The sequence below is a fragment of the Arachis duranensis genome, chromosome 9, assembly GCF_000817695.3.
Source record: "Arachis duranensis cultivar V14167 chromosome 9, aradu.V14167.gnm2.J7QH, whole genome shotgun sequence".
NCBI lineage: Eukaryota > Viridiplantae > Streptophyta > Magnoliopsida > Fabales > Fabaceae > Arachis > Arachis duranensis.
The window spans coordinates 110,815,636-110,835,072 of record NC_029780.3 but is presented as its reverse complement, the minus strand read 5'-3'; the positions used below and the strand labels follow the sequence as shown (position 1 = coordinate 110,835,072).

At 30.3% G+C, this 19,437-nt stretch overlaps 2 protein-coding genes and 1 non-coding gene across 3 annotated transcripts; all 3 read right to left on the bottom strand.

The window, feature by feature from the left end:
• Positions 1 to 13,248: 13,248 nt before the first annotated feature.
• On the bottom strand, positions 13,249 to 14,579 carry LOC127741615 (uncharacterized). The gene is made up of 2 exons (XM_052254397.1): positions 13,818 to 14,579; positions 13,249 to 13,742 (listed from the first exon to the last, which is right to left on the bottom strand). Exons 1-2 carry the CDS (start codon positions 14,359 to 14,361, stop codon positions 13,249 to 13,251), a joined length of 1,038 nt encoding a protein of 345 aa, XP_052110357.1. The 5' UTR covers positions 14,362 to 14,579.
• Positions 14,580 to 14,736: 157 nt separating this feature from the next.
• On the bottom strand, positions 14,737 to 16,519 carry LOC127741427 (uncharacterized). The gene is made up of 2 exons (XM_052253772.1): positions 16,503 to 16,519; positions 14,737 to 15,461 (listed from the first exon to the last, which is right to left on the bottom strand). Exon 2 carries the CDS (start codon positions 15,421 to 15,423, stop codon positions 14,845 to 14,847), a length of 579 nt encoding a protein of 192 aa, XP_052109732.1. The 5' UTR covers positions 15,424 to 15,461; positions 16,503 to 16,519; the 3' UTR covers positions 14,737 to 14,844.
• A 2,248-nt stretch (positions 16,520 to 18,767) lies between these two features.
• TRNAR-CCU (transfer RNA arginine (anticodon CCU)) lies at positions 18,768 to 18,840 on the bottom strand. The gene has a single exon. It is a non-coding gene; the product is annotated as a tRNA-Arg (tRNA).
• Between the last annotated feature and the right edge of the window lie 597 nt (positions 18,841 to 19,437).

Sequence of the window (19,437 nt, the reverse complement as noted above, 5' to 3'; positions counted from 1 at the left end):
ACAGAACGTGAATTATTAGGTTAAAGTTAGATTCAGAATTAGAATACTTTAGACAACTTACCTAATTTCTGGTTTAGTTGAATTCTTAAGCTGAAATCTGAGTGTCGAAGTTCTAGGAATGCCTCTGGCTTTCCCGAGACCTTTTATATTAACTATGCGGGCACCTTTACCATACTGAGAACCTCCGGTTCTCATCCCATACTATGTTGTTGTTTTTCAGATGCAGGTCGAGAGACACCTCGTTGAGCGTTTGGGTATCCTCTTTACGAGCGAAGAACTGTCTTTTGGACTGTCATATTTTGTTTTAGGCTATGCATATATGTTTATAGAATCTCCGCATGTATATTTTGTGTTTTGTCCCTCCTAGAGGTCGACTTGGAGATACAGGGGTTTATTTTGTGGTTTGAGTTTTATTTTGGGTTGTATATATACATAATTATATACTCTGGTCGGCCTTAGCTTCGCAGGTCGAGTCTGGAGCTTGCTATCTGAGTTTTGGAACTCTGATATGTATATATATGTGTTCAGTTATATTTCGATTTTACCTGTCCGTTTTACGAATATCCATGCGAGTGTGTCACGATTTTCTGTTTATCAATTTGTTTAGCTTGTTTTTCAAGGCTCCTAGATATGATTTCACCCAACTATATCTATGTAGATATCATTTTCTTTTAGAGGTCGTAATACCTTGCCACCTCTGCTTTACGACTTAAGCGTAAGGCCCTGTGTGGTAGGGTGTTACATATTATATTCTATTTATTTTTATTCATTGATGATCTTTAATTGTCTATTTTCAATAAAAATTTGAATTGATTAAATTAATTTTTTTTCAATTAGTAATATAATTATTGTGATATTTACTTTGTTCAATAATATTTTTTAATTTATTTAATCTGATTAAGCATCTCTTTCTTATTTTATTTTATGCTAATTTAACTAATCAAAGTTAATAAATTTTAGTTATTTTAATTCTTGTAATTTTTTATTATAATAATATATTTCTATTAATGTATTAATATAATTTTAACATTTATATGTCATTAATAATAATAATCTCATTTTAAAGTGATATTTTATTTCCAATATATATATATATATATATATATATATATATATGTCTAATTGTAAAAAATTTACTATTTTTTATACGATTAAATTAGACATATTTATATTCAATTTATTTGATTATTTAATTAAAATTAATTATATTAAAAGATTATATTAATATTATGGTAGACTAATTATATTATTATTCATTAATTATATTAAAAGATTAAGATTATGATAGATTATTATTATTTTATTATTTTAGAAATAGGATTTTTTCGGACGAATTTTGAGACGAAATTGAAATAAATTTCGAACAAATTAGAGACAAATTTTTTCTTTCAAACATAATTATATTGTTATTAATTAATTATATTAAAAGATTAAGATTATGATACATTATCATTATTTTATTATTTTTTATTTTTTGATATCAATTCAGATGTTTTGCTTTTTTTTATTATTTTTTTTATTCTCTTATTCTATGTGTTTATTTTCATAAATCTTGCTAAATTAAATAAGGTACTGTATATCTATTTTTTATTCTTCTTTTAAATACACATAAAATTTATTAAATTATTTCTCTTTCGTCTAATAATTTTGTTTCTCTTCTATTTATATTTCTTTTCTTCAATATTTTATTGGTTCTTATTTTTCTAAATTTTATTTTAATTTATGTATTTGTTCTTACTATACCTAATTTTTTTTATTTATGTGTAATATACATTCTTGTATATGTTATAGAGATATGATTTGATTCCATTAACTTGTCATATTTTTTTGAAAAATCTAAAGGTAAAGCACAAAAATATATTTATAGATATTTTACTTTAATTTTTTAACTAAAAAATGTAATTTTTTGTCATATTTGTTGGAATTCTAAGTTAAATATGAATATTAATTTTTGAAATAGAATAAATATATTTTAAATTTTTTACATCTAAAAATAACATTCTATCAATGTTAGAATTATTTAGATGGATAAGTAACCCTGAATATAGAATTATTTAGGATAGTTAGAACTAAGTAAATCTTTTTATTGAAAATACAAATTTAAAAATATTATATTCAATTCTCAATAGTCAATCTCTCATTGACCATTATATTTTCAAAAGATTTTTAAAAAAATGAAATAGTTTTAGGTGTATAATTTTTGTAAAAAATTAATTAATTTAAGATATTTATTATCGTTGATTAAAAAAGTAAATTGAAATGTCCGGACTCATAGCGACGGTGACTAAGTGATGAGTCTGTGGAAGAAGAAGAGAAGAACTTAACAGACTCACAATGAGAGAGAGAAAAATTTACCTAGAGAAAAGAGACTCGGCAGGAGAAAGGTGGTGACGGGCTCAACAGCGACGGTAACGGGATGAGCAACGATGATGCATGAGCTGTGATCGGACCCAGAAAAATTTAATAATGGGGTGCAAAAATATAATAAAATTTAGGTATAGATATATTTTTTTTGCTTCCCACGATACTCAGTAGGTTAAGGACTAATCCATCATGAATTTAAATTTCATTTAACAATCTACAATTGGACGGCAACGAGTTGCTATACATACGAGACGAAATTCGAACCCTCAATACTTACTTAAGCGGACGACTAAGTTGATCACTTGACCAATCCAAATTGGTTTATATATATATTCTAAATTTAAAATTAGAACTATCTAATACATATTGATAAGAACTAAAAATATACACACAATCATTATTATAATATTAAAATAACAAAAATATAATTTCATACACATAGTATAATATTTAAAATAACAAAAAAATATTTACAAGGATTTTTTTTTATTTTTAACATGACTAAATATTATTTTTTATATATATTTTTAAACAATTATTTTACTTTTTATTATCTCATATTTAATTATCAAATCTACTTATTATAATTTTTATAGTATAAATAAATTTTTTAACCAAAATAATTACAATATATTAATATATAAATAATATATTTTTTTATCTTAAAAAATCACTAATAATTTAAGTTGTATTTAACTAGAAAACTAAATTTTAATTTAATTATTAATTAATTAACTAATATAATAAAATTAATTATCACTATTTTTTAGTTTATTTATTTATTTTTCATACTAAATCAAATTTAACAATATAATTATTATTGTGTTAACTTTAACAAAATATTTTTTAATATAAATTACAAAAGAACTATTTATATTTTATTTTGAGACAAATATAATATAATAAGTGGTATATATGTATATAAATATTAATTTTTTTAAAAAAATTTTGTGGGGGCAAATGCTCCCTCTATATTAAACGTGGGTCCGTCCCTGGTTGTGAAGGAAGATGGAAGTTGTGAAGAGGTAGGCGGCGATGAACTCAGCAACAACGATGACGGAAGCTATATGGTTTTTTGTGAAGAAGCCAAGAAGAAGATTCTGGATGAGGATGACTGAGTTTATCTTGCATGGCTATAGAGTATAGACTGAAACTATGAATCACTGAATCTGTGATGTGAGACAAATCCTAATTACTAAAAAGTGTTTATATGTATATATCCGGGATGGGTACACCCTAAACCCGACCATGCCCTGTCCTGAGCAAAATCTGCTCCGACTCAGATCAAGTTATTACCCTATCCATCCGGGTATGGATGGGTCGGGTACCCGCGTATTCGGAAACTCCTGCCAAGTCTAACCACGTATTGATACTCCATTTATTAAGGGTTTATCGCTAGCCAATGGATTGCTATATACACAAGGCGAGATTCTAACTCATAATAGTTATTTAAGTGGACCAGTGAGACGATCACTTAACAAACTCAAATTGATTAAAACAAATACTAATTATTTTTAATATTTTAATATTAAAAATTCTAAGAGTTTGATTTTAATTATAACTTTGTAAAATATTTATAATAATTACTATATATATTATTTAATTTTTTAATAAAATTTTTTATATAATTTTATGTATTATTCCGTACAAAATACAGAAACATACATTAGTTAAAATAAAAAGTGCTGAAGCACTGTCAAGTGTCAAGATTGAAGAGGATTAAGTGATTTTTTTTTGGATATGGAGAAATGTCTTTTTTGGTCTTGTATACGGAGGATTAAATGATTTAAATCCCAACATCAGCTAAGTTCCCCAACAATCCAGGCCCACCTGAGCCCAATCTCTTAAAAAATTAGAAAGGAAGACCTCCCATTCTTCCTTTTTAGTGATTGATTGGGTAGGATTTGAGTGATCAGTGATGATTGATAAAGCAATGTTTTAAGAATTAAGATGGTTAAATTGAGGTAAGTACAAAATTGAAACTATATAAAAATTAGAAGCAAAGAAGAAGAGAAGCAGATATTTTTAGTTTGAATTTGGAGTATATTATAATTTGCCTTTTGCCTCTTTGTTTTTTTCATTTAGAATTCTTGTTCTTCGTCATAGAATCAGAAATCCCCCATTCTAATTTATATACAGTTATACATCAAACAACAAATAAATAAGAGTGAGAATGTTGCCAAAGTTACGGCAGGAATCAACTGCCAAAGAAAAATATGATTGAAAAAGACGTTATTTTTTTCAAAAATAACACATTTACAATAATACGTGAGTCAATAAATCAATTATACTTATTATTATTAGATTTTTTAGAGAACATAGACCTAGTTGATATTGTCATGCATTTTTTTAGTTATTTTTAATTTTTTTGTCTATACTCTACAGTATTAATTGACCTGATATGTTAAAGATAAATTCGTTGTAAATCAAATTTTAAGTTTTTTTACTTTTTAGTTATTTTTTTATTTTTTTGGTGATTTGACTGGGCCTAAAGCCCAAAAAAAGAGAACAATCTCATCAACAACGAAATTACAAGATAGATATTAATCATTGACAATCACAAAAAAAAATAACTAATCATTGACCCAAAAACTTATAAGTAAGATAAGAGGATGAAGGCAAAAAGGATAACAAGAAAGAGAAAAATAAACCTCTCAAGATCGAGACAAAAAAAAGGTGATTTCTTCTAAATCCATGCCAATTTTGTGGGTAAATTACCTTTGTATATGTGTCATCATCTCAGCTATTGATCAAAAAAATTTTTCACCTTTCATTAACTCATTCAATAAATGTGTTCACACTACATTGTATTTTATAGTATTTACATTATACCACATAATTTTTATACTGTAATATAAATGGGTACAATGTGCAAATAGTTGATTTTACAAATTCCTCCCCAAATATCATATAAATCAAAATTTTTTCCAAATACCATTTGAATGTCTACAGCTTCTTCTTCTTCAACCCCTCAAAATACAGTTCGAAGGAACTGCTTCTTCTTCAACCTCACTGCTTCTTCTACCCTTGTGTTCACTGCTCCTTCTTCTCTACTCTTCCTGTAGGTGATGGGTGTGATTTTTTCAGCGACCCACTCGAAAAACCTTCCCCTAATACCCCTGTAATGTCCACTGCTTCTTCTTCTACTACCTCACTGCTTCTTCTACCCTTCCTATAGGTGATGGGTTTGATTTTTCCGGCGATCCACTCACAAAACTTTTCCCAAATACCCCTGTAATGTACAAAACTTCCTCTTCTACCTCACTGCTCCTCCAAGCGTTCCTATAGGTGAAGCGTTTGATTTTTCTGGCGACCCACTCGCAAAACCTTCCTCCAAATACCGCTTTAATGTTCACAGCCTGTTCTTCTACCTCATTCCTCTGATTTCTTCGGTAACTCATCGTTAGTGACACAACTTTTTGAACCCCGTCGAAGACCCTGCCTACTGCTTCTTCGTCTAGGGTTACGCAGGTGTCCTTTTCTGTCACTCATAGGTAGAGTGAAGTATTTCCGAAACCGTCGAAGAACATAACTCATCCCCTTGTCGGGAACGATTCCGGCGACCCACGTGGAAAACCCTCTCGAAAAATCATTGTAAGACTAACTGCTTCTTCTTCTAACTAATTCGTTTGTTTTTGTTGTCGATTTTCACAACCAATTTTGTGTGATTTGTTCTGTTATTCACTTTCTTTAATCACCTTTGATCGAAGTAGATTATTTCAATTTTGAATGCAGTAGTTGATAATAGTTGTTCATGGTAGTATTTAATGTTAATCAGATTAATGGCCAGTGATGCATGCTCCTCAAACACGAGACGAGGCAGAGGCGAAACCGGTGGACAACAGGAACTGATAGCTGGATATGCAAGTTCAAGTTTGCTGCAACCTAGGAATGTAAAAGATGGTGTGACCCCAAAATGCTTCTGTGAAAAATATGCTATCTGTTACATGTCGAATACAGACACCAACCAGAATAGGCTATTTTTTGGATGCCCATTGTTAAAGGTAAGCACGCAATTCTTCATGTATGATCACTAAGTTTATGCTAAAATTGGGTAAATTTTAGATTTTTTGGAATGGAGGTTTAGAATTTAGATTTTGGTTATTTTTCCTAGCTCAAGTTGTTGTAGATGTGATTTTGAATTATTTGGAATGGCATGCCTATTGGTTATGAAAATGATTTGATTTTGTAAGTGATTTGCTGTTAAATTAAGTTGATATTGTATATGATTTGATATTGGTGCTGGTTAATTTTGAAGAATGACTAAGAACTGAAAAAAAAGTTGATTTATTGAAAATAGATGTACCTAGATTAAAAATGTTGATTATGACATGAATTGACATGGAACCTGATCTGATATAAAAAATGACTTTAAATTTTGGAAGGATTTTTAAGATTTAGGCTTTAGGGATTAATTACAGTCACAAATGTGGATTAGATTTAGGCTCTGGGTTGATGACCATATTGTAAGGAACAGAGCGGGGGAGGCTGCAAGGGGATCGGGTAATAGCAAACAGAATCATGTTGAAGAACATTTGAAAATGGATAACCTGATAGCACATGTAGAGGAAAGAATAGTAAACCTAGAGAAGCTGCTGAACAAGAAAAGTATAGAAACAGAGTTGAGGAAGAAGATTAGAGAAGCATCTGCAAGAGAGAAGGAGGCTTCATCAACAAAGTATAACGATTAGATCAAAACCAGAACCTGAAGCACCTCTATTAGGTTCAGAAACTTAAGAATAATTTCCTTCTTTCTGAATTTTTCTACTAGAATGTAGACACACAATTGCTTGAAGCTTTTAAAGCAAAAATTGTCGATGACATTTTTTTGATATGGGCAAGATGGTTAGAATTTGATTATGTGTCTAGTTACGTGTTCTTGTTTTACCTATACATACGTATATGTTTTATGGTATTTATTTTTGTGAGTTAGTTATCAAAGTTTCCTACTAATTTCAATAGCATATGAAGGCTAATATGTTGTAGTAAGTCAGTTCGAATACCAGAAAATAACAACCTTTTTTTACGTGACATGAATGCTTAACATTGCAGTCATGTTATAACTCAATGTTCGGCAATTCTATAAGAGTAGGAAGGAGAAGGGCATGACAATATAGACTGATGATTTGGTGACTTCCATGACAAATCATGCAGCCACCACAATAGATAATTGATAGGATCTGTTTTTCTTCTTATATACTAGGGTACAGCATAAATATGAACAAATGAGAGAATGAAGAAGCTGAAACTCAACTAGAATATTATGTTAGGCTTGGGAAAATTGGTGAATTGCAACTTGTTATTCAACTTTAATTGCTTTCCTTTCAGAAATTTTCTTGCATAGGTTTTTAAATTCCTAATTCCTTGAACCTAAATAAATATTAACACTTGTAGTTTATCTGACCATGATGATTGGCCACTACTTTGTTCTAATATACATCAATTATTCAGCAAAGAGTGGATTGCTATTTTCTATTAACTCTCAGGTTTTGTAACTTTGATGATTGTTAATTTTTCATTGAAGAAAAATTGTCCTAACAACAAATATCGCTGAGAGTAGCATCACCATAGATGATGTTGTGTATGTCATAGACTGGGGTAAAGCAAAGGAGACCAGTTATGATGCTTTAAATAAGCTAGCCTGTTTGTTACCATAATGAATTTCAAAGGCTTCAGCTCATTAGATATTGAAGTTGTAGATCATCATGTTTATCCCCTTGCAGATGATGTATAATGCTCCAAATAAAAGATATGATTTTTTCAAAAATCGGAGCTTGCCGTTATTGCTGAATCTATTATTTGCTAAATTTGTTTGAATTTATTGACCCCTTCATGCACTTTATTGAATTCCTCTTACTTTCTAAGTCAAATTCAAAGAAAGAGTGCTAATGGGTTGATCATTTCAGAGACACGGCCGTGCAGATAGAGTGCAACCTGAAGTTTGTTATAGAGTGCTAATGGCTTATTGCAGGTTTTACCATGTACTGGGTTGATTTATTTTTCTTCTTATATAGTAATATTCAACGAGTGTATGGCTTATTGCAGGTCTTACAATGTAGTGGGTTAGGTTGTGCCATCGTCCAAGACAGTAGTGATGTCTACAATTGTGCTCCTAAAAGCTGTGGCCATCATGTAAGTTTGTCTTCTAACTTATTTCAAGTATTTTCTTCATTGGCCGTTTATATGTCGTCTTTTTTGGTGGAATCGTGTTAAATAGGAAAAAATTGGTCAAATTATAGGTCAAATTTTGTATGCATGTGTCGATTCACGATCATCCCGGTTGAGTTCTGGTTAGATATTAAGGTGTAACATAGTAGATGATCAAAGGTCATCGATATTTTTTTTCCAGTGTTAGTTACTTTAATTAACTGAATATTTAGTCTTTCTGACATACTTGGGATTGGACTCGGTCAACTAACCTGAAAAAATATTTATTTTTTGGTAGTTCAAGTCTCTCTAAAGGTAAAGTGGGTTAGCTATCAAATTGGGCCAGCTACAAAAACAATAACTTTTTCCGGAATTTTAAGGCAAACCAAGTTTCTCCAGGTAACTATTTATTCCATTCATGTGTATGTCTACTCTTACCTTGCTCAATCTTTTTTTTGAATAGCATTTTTTGATTGAATATTCGAGTAAAATGTTAGTAAGTTAACTGATATTTGTCACATAATTTGTATACTAGAATGGTTAGAAATAGAATAACACCATTATAAATCTCCTATACATGAGGAACACTACATGACACATCGAATTAGTTAGAATGAAGTTGTTATGAAATCATTTCTCTTAATTTTGGGCCTTTCAAACCAATGTAAAACATACACAAGTAAGATAAACTAAAATAAAAAACACTTGGAATTAACCAATGTCATAACAATTAACTGGGGATTTCATTAACAAAAAAAAAACATAAATAACATCAATCGGAATACTAAACATAGAGGTTCAACCAAGTTCCACAATACATGTAGTCGGAGTAGATCTAAATGTCAATTATTTCTAGACAGGAAACATCCCTGCAAAATACTTGAGTGTAGACCTAACTGTGATCGGGTGTGGCATTCTTGGGTCTCGCCATGCTCTTCTCACTAATAGATTTCTAGTGCCATGTTCAATGTCATATTCTGTCAACACAAGCTCTCTGTACCCTGTAATTGACGAGTAACTCTCTTTCTTTTGAATTGTTCACCAACAAAATTAGGTTATCATCCACGAATAGTATTGAATTTTCTCTGATGCTTCGACTCGCAAACCTGCAGTATTGCTCTAATATTTTGCTTCCACCGGCGTCCTCATTCAAGTGCCAAATTGATGCGACATAACCAAATTCATTGTGTGTATGAGTGAGGAGTGCAACTTTTTCCTTGTGGGTTAGTAAATTGTGAACGGTATATGTTGCACCTATTGGAATAGACACCTCGCTAAATGATTCATCTTCAACACTGTAACATAAAACTGACTTGGGTGTGGCATAACTATCTCCTGTACCAGTAATTCAATACGCATGACCATTATTAAAAACATAGTAAGGGTCAATTTTTTCGACACCAGGGAGACAATCAACGCAGTGAAACCATGTAGAACGTCTTGAATAATATCTAGAGAAAAAAACGTAGGCATCAACTATGTCCCTTTTGCACATATGTATGATGGTGTATGTATCTGTGTTTGGTACATGACTGAAACCATATACTGAAAAATATGATCTACCGTGGTCCCTGTGGGGGTCAGAAATTTCTCTAGAGCGTTGTATTGTTGGATTCCATACCAAAAGTCTTGTGTCGTCTTGTTCACGGGAGAACTTGAAACATATGTTCCCGTTTGACACTCCCACAATACGAAACCACTCATGGATGCCAACTCCGAAAGGTTGCTGAACATGCACTTCTTCTCCGGAAGCATCATTCACTATATATAGTGAATCTGAACCCATTAACAGTAATGAGTATTCAACATGAAATAAGACATGTTGATCTAACACTTTCTACCTTCGCATGTGTTGTATGCATGTCCCTGGTTGGCGTAGGTGTCGGTGCCAGAATTTATTCAAGCACATACATCTCCCTACAGCTTTGGCACTACTTCACAGGAAGATTTCTTGCAGCAGTTCATCCGGAATAACCGGCAACCGAAGATAAGTTAGTTAGAATTTAGTCATTTTTCTAGACGCACGTTTGGTAGTCTTGGTTTTCGGTAGGTTTATGCTGTAATTTTTGTTTGGTTGAGGTGTCTTATTCACTTATAAGTAATGAACTTAAATTTCTCTAACTTATTAATTGTGTGAGATATTGCATCCAATGAGAATTGATGTGGCAGAATATTGTGTTTACCGGTGTTACCGTAATCAGTTTGAACTAGGTGTTGTGTACCATTAAAATTGTCTCGTTTACCAAAGTTTTTGCCTATGCTAGGAAATAAATTCCGTGGGAGTTCCAACATACTAGTTTAAATTATCTCTGATTTTTTGTTTATTTAGTTTGAAATTAGAAGCAGCCGCCAAAATTTTCATTTGTCGTATATAAGACCCTTAAAATCGCGCAGGAAATTAGGATTCTTTATATTTTCACAAGCATTTTTCTGTAGATGCCATCTGCATAACCGATGGGTCGCATCATGAAGAACATTCTTGATTGCGTCTCACATGGCAAGGTCTCAGTCAGTTATTACTGCTTTAGGACTTTTCCCACCCATCGCTTCAACAAAGGTTTCCAACAACCACTTATACGTCTCTGTGGTTTCGTCGGATAGTAGGTCGGAGCCGAAGATAACAGTCTGCCCGTGATGATTGCATCTGGAGAAAATGACCAAAGGCTTGTTGTATTTATTCTTCTTGTAGGTTGAATCAAAGGCAACAATATCTCCAAAGCAGTGATAGTCGATAATTGACTTCCCATCTGCCCAAAAAATATGTTCGAGCCTTTCGTCACTAGTGAACGTATACTTTCCAAATAACAGCGGATCGTTGTTTGACTTACCAATCAAATAGTTTATTGCCGTATTGGCATCCCCATTTTTAACTTTTGACCAACGATAACGATCAATGTGGTTGTACAAATCTTTGTGTGTGAAGCCAGCATGACGATATCCACCCTTCTGGAACGCATTATACCCCATAATATGGCAGGTCTTGACACCAAAATTATGAAGATTTTCCACTTGGACTTTATCAGTGACAGTGAGACGACGATTGGCCGGAACCAGATGCGCAAATTGGGATGGCGTCAGATCGTGGTTGTGAGATTCCATAAAACATGATACCTTCTATCTACCGCAGCCGTAGTCAAGCTTTACCCTAAGCCGAGTTGGACACTTGGTTCGCGTTAGTGATCTTGCCTCCCTTGATCTATCATCTAGATCAAGATACCTCATATTCCTCCAGCCCTCTTTGTTGCAAACAAGTTGCCTGCTAATGATTCTACCTTGATTATCCCTAACCATGTCGTCCTTCCTCATTACAAATCCATGCCAACAAGAATAAGCGTTATAAAATTGGCAAGCCTCATCCTCTGTCCTAAACTCCAGGTTCCAAATATCGTCTACCATTAAATCCGCTATTCATTTTACACCACAAATTTCTTCACTCTTGCTAGTAGAATCCAGCGAATCCACATCGTCGTCTTCAACATCATCTTCTGCATTCGGTTGATAATCAAAATCATCACCCAAATCATTATCAGAATCATTCTTCACATCATCCTTGTTTCTTGACATAATTTTACCCCTGTCAAAATCCAGGTTGGTGAATCAAAATGTGAATAAACAGAATCAATAGCAGCAACTACATAAAGCTAACTTAAACTCCTTAAAAAAAAAACTACAGTCACCGGAACTAAGGCTACTTAACTTAAGCCAACTGTTTAAGAGTCCAGTATAACGTTTTAATTTCAATGCCCCAAACCTAGCCACAACATACAACTGGCAAATGTGAATTAAAAATCCTAATTCCAGAACCTAAACCCAACACCATAAACAGAGCAATGTTTAAAAGATAGAGACTTTCATTAAAATTAAACTAACCTCCATTATTAAAAAAAATTGAAACGGAGATACCTTGATGACAACCGAAGCTTGAAATCCAACGAGTAAAGAATTGAACTTCTGGAGGGAGACAATCTTAATTAAACACCCGCACGTAATTCATAGCTGGCTGATAAATGTGGATGGTAAACCCCTTCCACCTGCAACAGCTTGTTTGCGATCAGATGTAAACCTACTAGGTTTACAAAATTCACAACATACAAGCACACAGAGGTCATCCTTCGGCGTCACCTAAGTCGACGTCGGGGCCTAGCCGATGGAAATAGAGTTCCAGTGATGGCTCCCGCAACCACAGATAACAGAATGAACCTGTGGTTGAAGTGAAGAATACAAAACAAAGAAGGTTGGATCAGTGGTTGTGTGCCTAGGTACTGGAGTTGAATAACGTGTTAGAGAGTATAGAACGAAGGCCAAAAAATGAGGGTTGGGTCACTAATGGCTATGTGTTTTCTTTTTTTCAGAAATGCATGTTGAACTTGAGGAACAAAAGGAGGATCTTTTGTGTTAAGGAGTTAATTTAGAGTGTAGAAATTTTAATTGTAAATTTTTTTCAATACATTATACAGTATTAATATATAACAACTATTCATACATTACAATGTAGTATATTCATGCTATACATTTATTATGAACTTTGACTTTTACAGTACATCAATTAATGAACCTTTAAAAATTTTTCTTAGTTAATAGCTGAGATGATGACACAAACAATGATAACTTATCCACAAAATTAACATGGATTTGGAAGAAATCACAAAAAAAAACCAACATAAAATAAAGGAAGAGCCACACGCCCACACCAGAATCAAATGCAATTGACAATTCTGTCCATAAAAATTAATGCAATTAACAATTCATAGTGTGAGGAAATAAGTGTGTGTTTGGATTACAGTTTGCAAACGGGAGTTTGCATAGAATTGATTTTGCAAACTTGATTTTGGTGAAAAGTAAGTTTGTGTAAGTTTGATCTGAGTTTTCACCAACATAACTATTATCTTCTCCATCAAGAATGTTTGCATGTTCATATTGATTAAACTCAGTATCTATTTCAGAATGTCTTCTAATAAAATTATGAATAGCCATTGTTGCACACACTATCTGCACTTGAGTTTCAATTTTGAACTTGGGCATGTGTCGCAAGATAGCAAATCTATTTTTCCACACTCCAAAAGTCCTTTCTATTGTGCATCTTAAGCTTGAGTGATAATAATTAAATACTTCATTATGATTTGTAAATCCAGAAGAACGCCTAAAATCTGCAAGATGATAGCGCTCACATTTATATGGACCAATATATCCTTTCGGTGTTGGATAACCGGCATCTACCAAATAATATTTACCTAATGAAGAAAAAAAATAGTTACATGATAACCAAGTAAATATAGTTTATTTGTAAGAAAATGATAAAAATTAACCTGGAGGAGGATGCGGAAAATTCATGGTAGGAATTGTAATAGCATTATCAAATACACGAGTATCATGTGCAGTGCCTTCCCATCCAGGTAAAGCAAAAATGAAGCACATGTCCCAATCACATACAGTCATTATATTTTGTGTTGGATATCCTTTTCTTCCAATAAATTTGGGTTGATCACTTGGGCTAACCACACATGGGATATGAGTACCATCAATTGCTCCTATAGCATTTTTAAAAAATGGCCAATATCGTTGGTCATTTTTTATTTTGCTATGAACATTCTGAAACTTAGGATCCGATGGCTTAATATATTTAATAGATAATCTCAAGCAAGCAACCAATACCTCATGAAAATGTCTACTTACTGTCTCTCCAGAATGTTGAAACCTTTCTTGTATCATCCTATTACCCACTCCATGACCAACCGTATTTAAGAACATTGCAACCATTTCCTGAACTCCCATTTGTCTTGTAGATTTTAATCCTTGTTCAACTAGTTCATCACAAAATTTAAAAAAAACATGTTTTTCCATCCGAAACATTTCATAACAACGAATGCCATGGCCACATAAAATTTCTTGTACCCATAAATAACCTGTTTGTTCACTAGTTCTGCATGGTTTTTTGCACAGATAATTGATTGCATATTAACCAATTAATGCAGAAATATTTTCAATTTCATCTGTTTCTTCTTCTATAATGGAAAGTAATTTTGATTCTTCATGTTGTTCCTTTTCATACTCTTCAAATAAATACTCAATGTTCATTCCAAATTAATTAACAAAAAGTAAGTCCTACATAAGAATATAAATAAATTGTTATCAATACCAAGCTAAGAAATAAATTATATATAATAAGAACAATAATTAAGTACCACAAACATTATATAAAATGATAAATAACTAAATAAGTAACACACAAATTTTTCTATTGTCTTATCATAGCATAACAAAACATTCATGGACAAATTAAAATGGAGTACAATAATAACTTAACTAGTTTTGCATGAAAATCACAAAAAAATATTAATTTTGCATGAATGGTAGTGGATTATATGCTGCATATTTGAGCCAATCCAACAATCTTTGCTCATATCCTTTTAAGGATACAAACATTTCTCTAGCAGACTTAAACATCATTAGTTGACAACAACGACTATGAAAATCGGGATCACTAGTAATCATTTCCATCTTTTGAATCTCAGCCATTACTTCCCCAATAGATGCACCGGGTACTAAAAATGTGGACACAATAGTTAAGCGTGATTCAGATGCAGAGGCAATTCTACTTATTGCATCCGCAATTTGCTTTGAGGCAGGGACTTTAAAATTTTTCTTCTGTTTTGTTGTTTTACAAACCACATCTCTCTTTCTTTTTTCCGTACTTTTTTGACTATTATTTTCTTGAGATGAGCTAAGATTTATGTGTTGAAATTCAGAATTAACTCCCACACTAGCACCTATACCTTCTTCACTATCTCCAGAACCTTCTTCTATATCAACATGACCTTCCTCAAAGTATGGTCGATATCCATCACCATATTCTTCTATGCCACTAGGTAACATCCCAGATGAGGGAGCCCAAGCAAATTTGCCATCGGCCATAACATCTTTAAATAAGATTTTCCTGCATGTGTACAACTAATCAACACAAGACTTGTTACCAAAATTAAAGTTAAAATTTTTGCTTTAATAATAAGTTACTACGTACCAATTATTTTCTCAAAATTTTTGCTTTAATAATAAGTTACTACGTACCAATTATTTTCTCTCCCACCATTCATTTGGTGCATCAACGGTATGTTTAGTATAATCCCATCCTAAACCCGTTTCTTTGCCAAAAAACTTGTACCATACTGACCATTCCTTCTTAAGAGTGTCCCACTTATTTTTTAATTGAATCTTGTCATATTGTTTTCCAGTTTTTTCATTAAATTGAGACAAAGCATCCTTCCAACCTTCTTTTGTAAGAGTGGTTCCATTACGTTGGCGTTTAACAACTTGATCTAAACATGCTTGGATAAATTGTTTAGTAGTCTCCATATCCCATGTTGCTTTTGTCTTTAGAGATTCATTGTTACTCATTGTTCTATTAGAAAAAATATAAATTTTAGATATATATATATATATATAAAGAAATATTTAGTCGAATCCATTAACTTTTTTTTTAATTTCAGTAATAACGTGAGAATATTAATTTAATATTATTTTTATACCGTACTCTCAATAATTTTATTTTTATAAGACTTTTTTGGGCATCCAACATTCATAATTTTATTAATACTTATGAATAATTTTTTTTAATTTATCTTTTTTAATGGTATCAATTAATCTATATTATAAAAAAAGTTACAATAAAATATAATATATGAGAATTATAATTATAAATTTTACATAGTAAAAAAAAATAAAAAATTTCAACCGAAATAAAAATAAAGTATAATAAAATATAAAATGAGAACTCACGTAAATAAAAAATAATAAAAATTTTATAACACCAACAATATATATCATATGAATAAAAAAATATAATAAAAGATAAAAATATTTATATGAACTATATCAAATAAAAAATAAAATAAACTTCGCATAAGATATAAACACAGTGCATAAAAGAGAAAAAAAATAGAATTCATATAAACAAGAAATAATAAGAATAGCATAAAAAAAGTAATAACATAACTGAGGACTGAGGGATTAGAACACTGAAAAAATAATATAAAAAAAAGTCAATGATAAAAAATAAGTAAAAAATAAAAAGAACAAAGTCAAATAAAAATAAAAAAGACACTTTACATATTAAACATAAAAAGTGTAAATAATAAAAAAAATTCATATAAACTAAAAAATAATAAGAAATAAAAATATAAAAGGGAGTACTATACATTTTATAATATTAAACAAAAAAATATTTTATAATCTATTTTAGTGTCATTAGTACTCTTTAATTTATATGAGAATTATAATTATAAATTTTACATAGTAAAAAAAATAAAAAATTTCAACCGAAACAAAAATAAAGTATAATAAAATATAAAATGAGAACTCACGTAAATAAAAAATAATAAAAAGTTTATAACACCAACAATATATATCATATGAATAAAAAAATATAATAAAAGATAAAAAAATTTATATGAACTATATCAAATAAAAAATAAAATAAACTTCGCATAAGATATAAACACAGTGCATAAAAGAGAAAAAAATAGAATTCATATAAACAAGAAATAATAAGAATACGATAAAAAAAGTAATAGCATACCTGAGGACTGAGGGATTAGAACACTGAAAAAATAATATAAAAAAAGTCAATGATAAAAAATAAGTAAAAAAATAAAAAGAACAAAGTCAAATAAAAATAAAAAAGACACTTTACATATTAAACATAAAAAACAGTAAATAATAAAAAAAATTCATATGAACTTAAAAATAATAAGAAATAAAAATATAAAAAGGAGTACTATACATTTTATAATATTAAACAAAAAAATATTTTATAATCTATTTTAGTGTCATTAGTACTCTTTAATTTATATGAGAATTATAATTATAAATTTTACATAGTAAAAAAAATAAAAAATTTCAACCGAAACAAAAATAAAGTATAATAAAATATAAAATGACAACTCACGTAAATAAAAAATAATAAAAGTATCATAAAAATTAATAAAAATAAAAATTTATATCAACAATAGTTGTCATATAAATAAAAAAAATAATAAAAATATAACAATAGAAAATTAAAAAAATAACATCAGAATACTAAAAAATAATATGAAAAATATTTATCATATAAATAAAAAATATAAAAATCAAAATATGAAAGAAAGAATTAAAAATAATAAAAAAAATTAAAATCTTTAACTTAGCAGTGATGAAAATAAATCTGAAAAAAAAACTATAAGGAAGAATATATAGAGAACTAATGGTGAAATGAGGAAGAACGTACAGAGAATTAATGGTAAAATGATGTGGTTATGTGCATCCTTTTTATAGATGAAATGAAGGGTACAGTTGGTAGATATGGAATAAATTCCTTACCTAATTCCTCCAACGGTAATTAATTTTCTTAACGTGAACGCAGAAGTTTGAATTTGTAGCTTCACGTAAACGTACATTCAGAGGTGAAAGCACTTCTGGGTTAGGAATTTCAAAAAGTTGCCAAACATGATATTGAAACGTTCAAGACGTTCAAACGTACTTTTTTATTCCTCAACGTGATCCCCAAACACACCCTAAGTCGTCTGGGCTAATCTGGATTCGTATTAACATTATAGCTTGATATGGACTTTGGTATATGTGATGCACTTAATTATTTACTCCATAGAGAATAGTGATAAGTGACAAGTCAGTGAGTCACCATTGGCATACAAAATATTTGTTAACATTTGATTAACCATTTTCTTTTATAAAATATGATATCAACTAGTGCAGATACAAATTATACAAAAGAAGACAGTTATATCAGTGATAGTAAGATAAGTAAACCTAGTGAGCTGCTTTCGCTGACAAGGAAGAATAATTTGGTACTAGAATCTAGTTTCACTGAATAATTTAGCACTTCTAAGTAAGAATCCAACCCACCAGAAATTAAAAAAGAAAAATAAAAATAGCAACTAGTGTGAGAAACAGAAACCTTGAAGGAGGTTTTTGTTGGGGTAACAAGAAAAGGTAGTTGCTAACCTTGTAAGAGACAACTGGAGGCTGAAAAACTCCAACGTGCACCCAACCATTCTGAGAGTCAGATTTGCCAACAAGGCAACGGAAGATTCAGTATCAGCCTCATAAGTTAGCCGCCTTTTTAAATATTTTTATTTTCTGTTTTGGGAAAAAAAAAGCTTTACGTTTCTAAAAGAAGACACATATCGCTATAGCAATTGGATTTGGATAGCGTATCACCCAACAAAAATGAAGTCGGTTTTTATTTCTGAAATAAAAAGGTAAAACGCGCCAGGTAGGGGTCGAACCTACGACTTTCTGCTTAGGAAACAGACGCTCTATCCACTGAGCTACAGGCGCTTATGTTGAAACGTTGCAGATATAACTTAATTTTTCATAAAAGTATTAAAAAAGTGTCATATACATATATATAATATTCATAAAATCAATTATTATATATTTATGTATTAATATATATGTTATTTTATTTATTTTTATTTTATATTTTATATTTTAACATATATTTTATAAAATAATTTTTTTTTATGCACACATAGTGTAACTGATATTTATTTTATCAAAAAGTATATGCACATAAAAAATCAATTATCATATATTTATATATATGTGTTAATTAAGTTATTTTTAATTTATATTTTATATTTTAATATATCGTCTATATAAATAGTTGATTTGAGACCTTTTTCCATATATGTAGTATGATTATTATTTCATTTCATTAAAATAAATTGCTAATGCATTTAAAGCTTTTGCTAAAAATTAATTGAATCAGATATTCTAAAATATATTAAAAATGGTAACTGAAAAAAGAAAGACAAATTAATAAATGAGGTAAAATCAGAATACCATACTTGATACCTATAATGCATAAATAGTAATACTCATATATACACGGAATACGATACGATATAGGACACAAAATTTATATAAGATTCG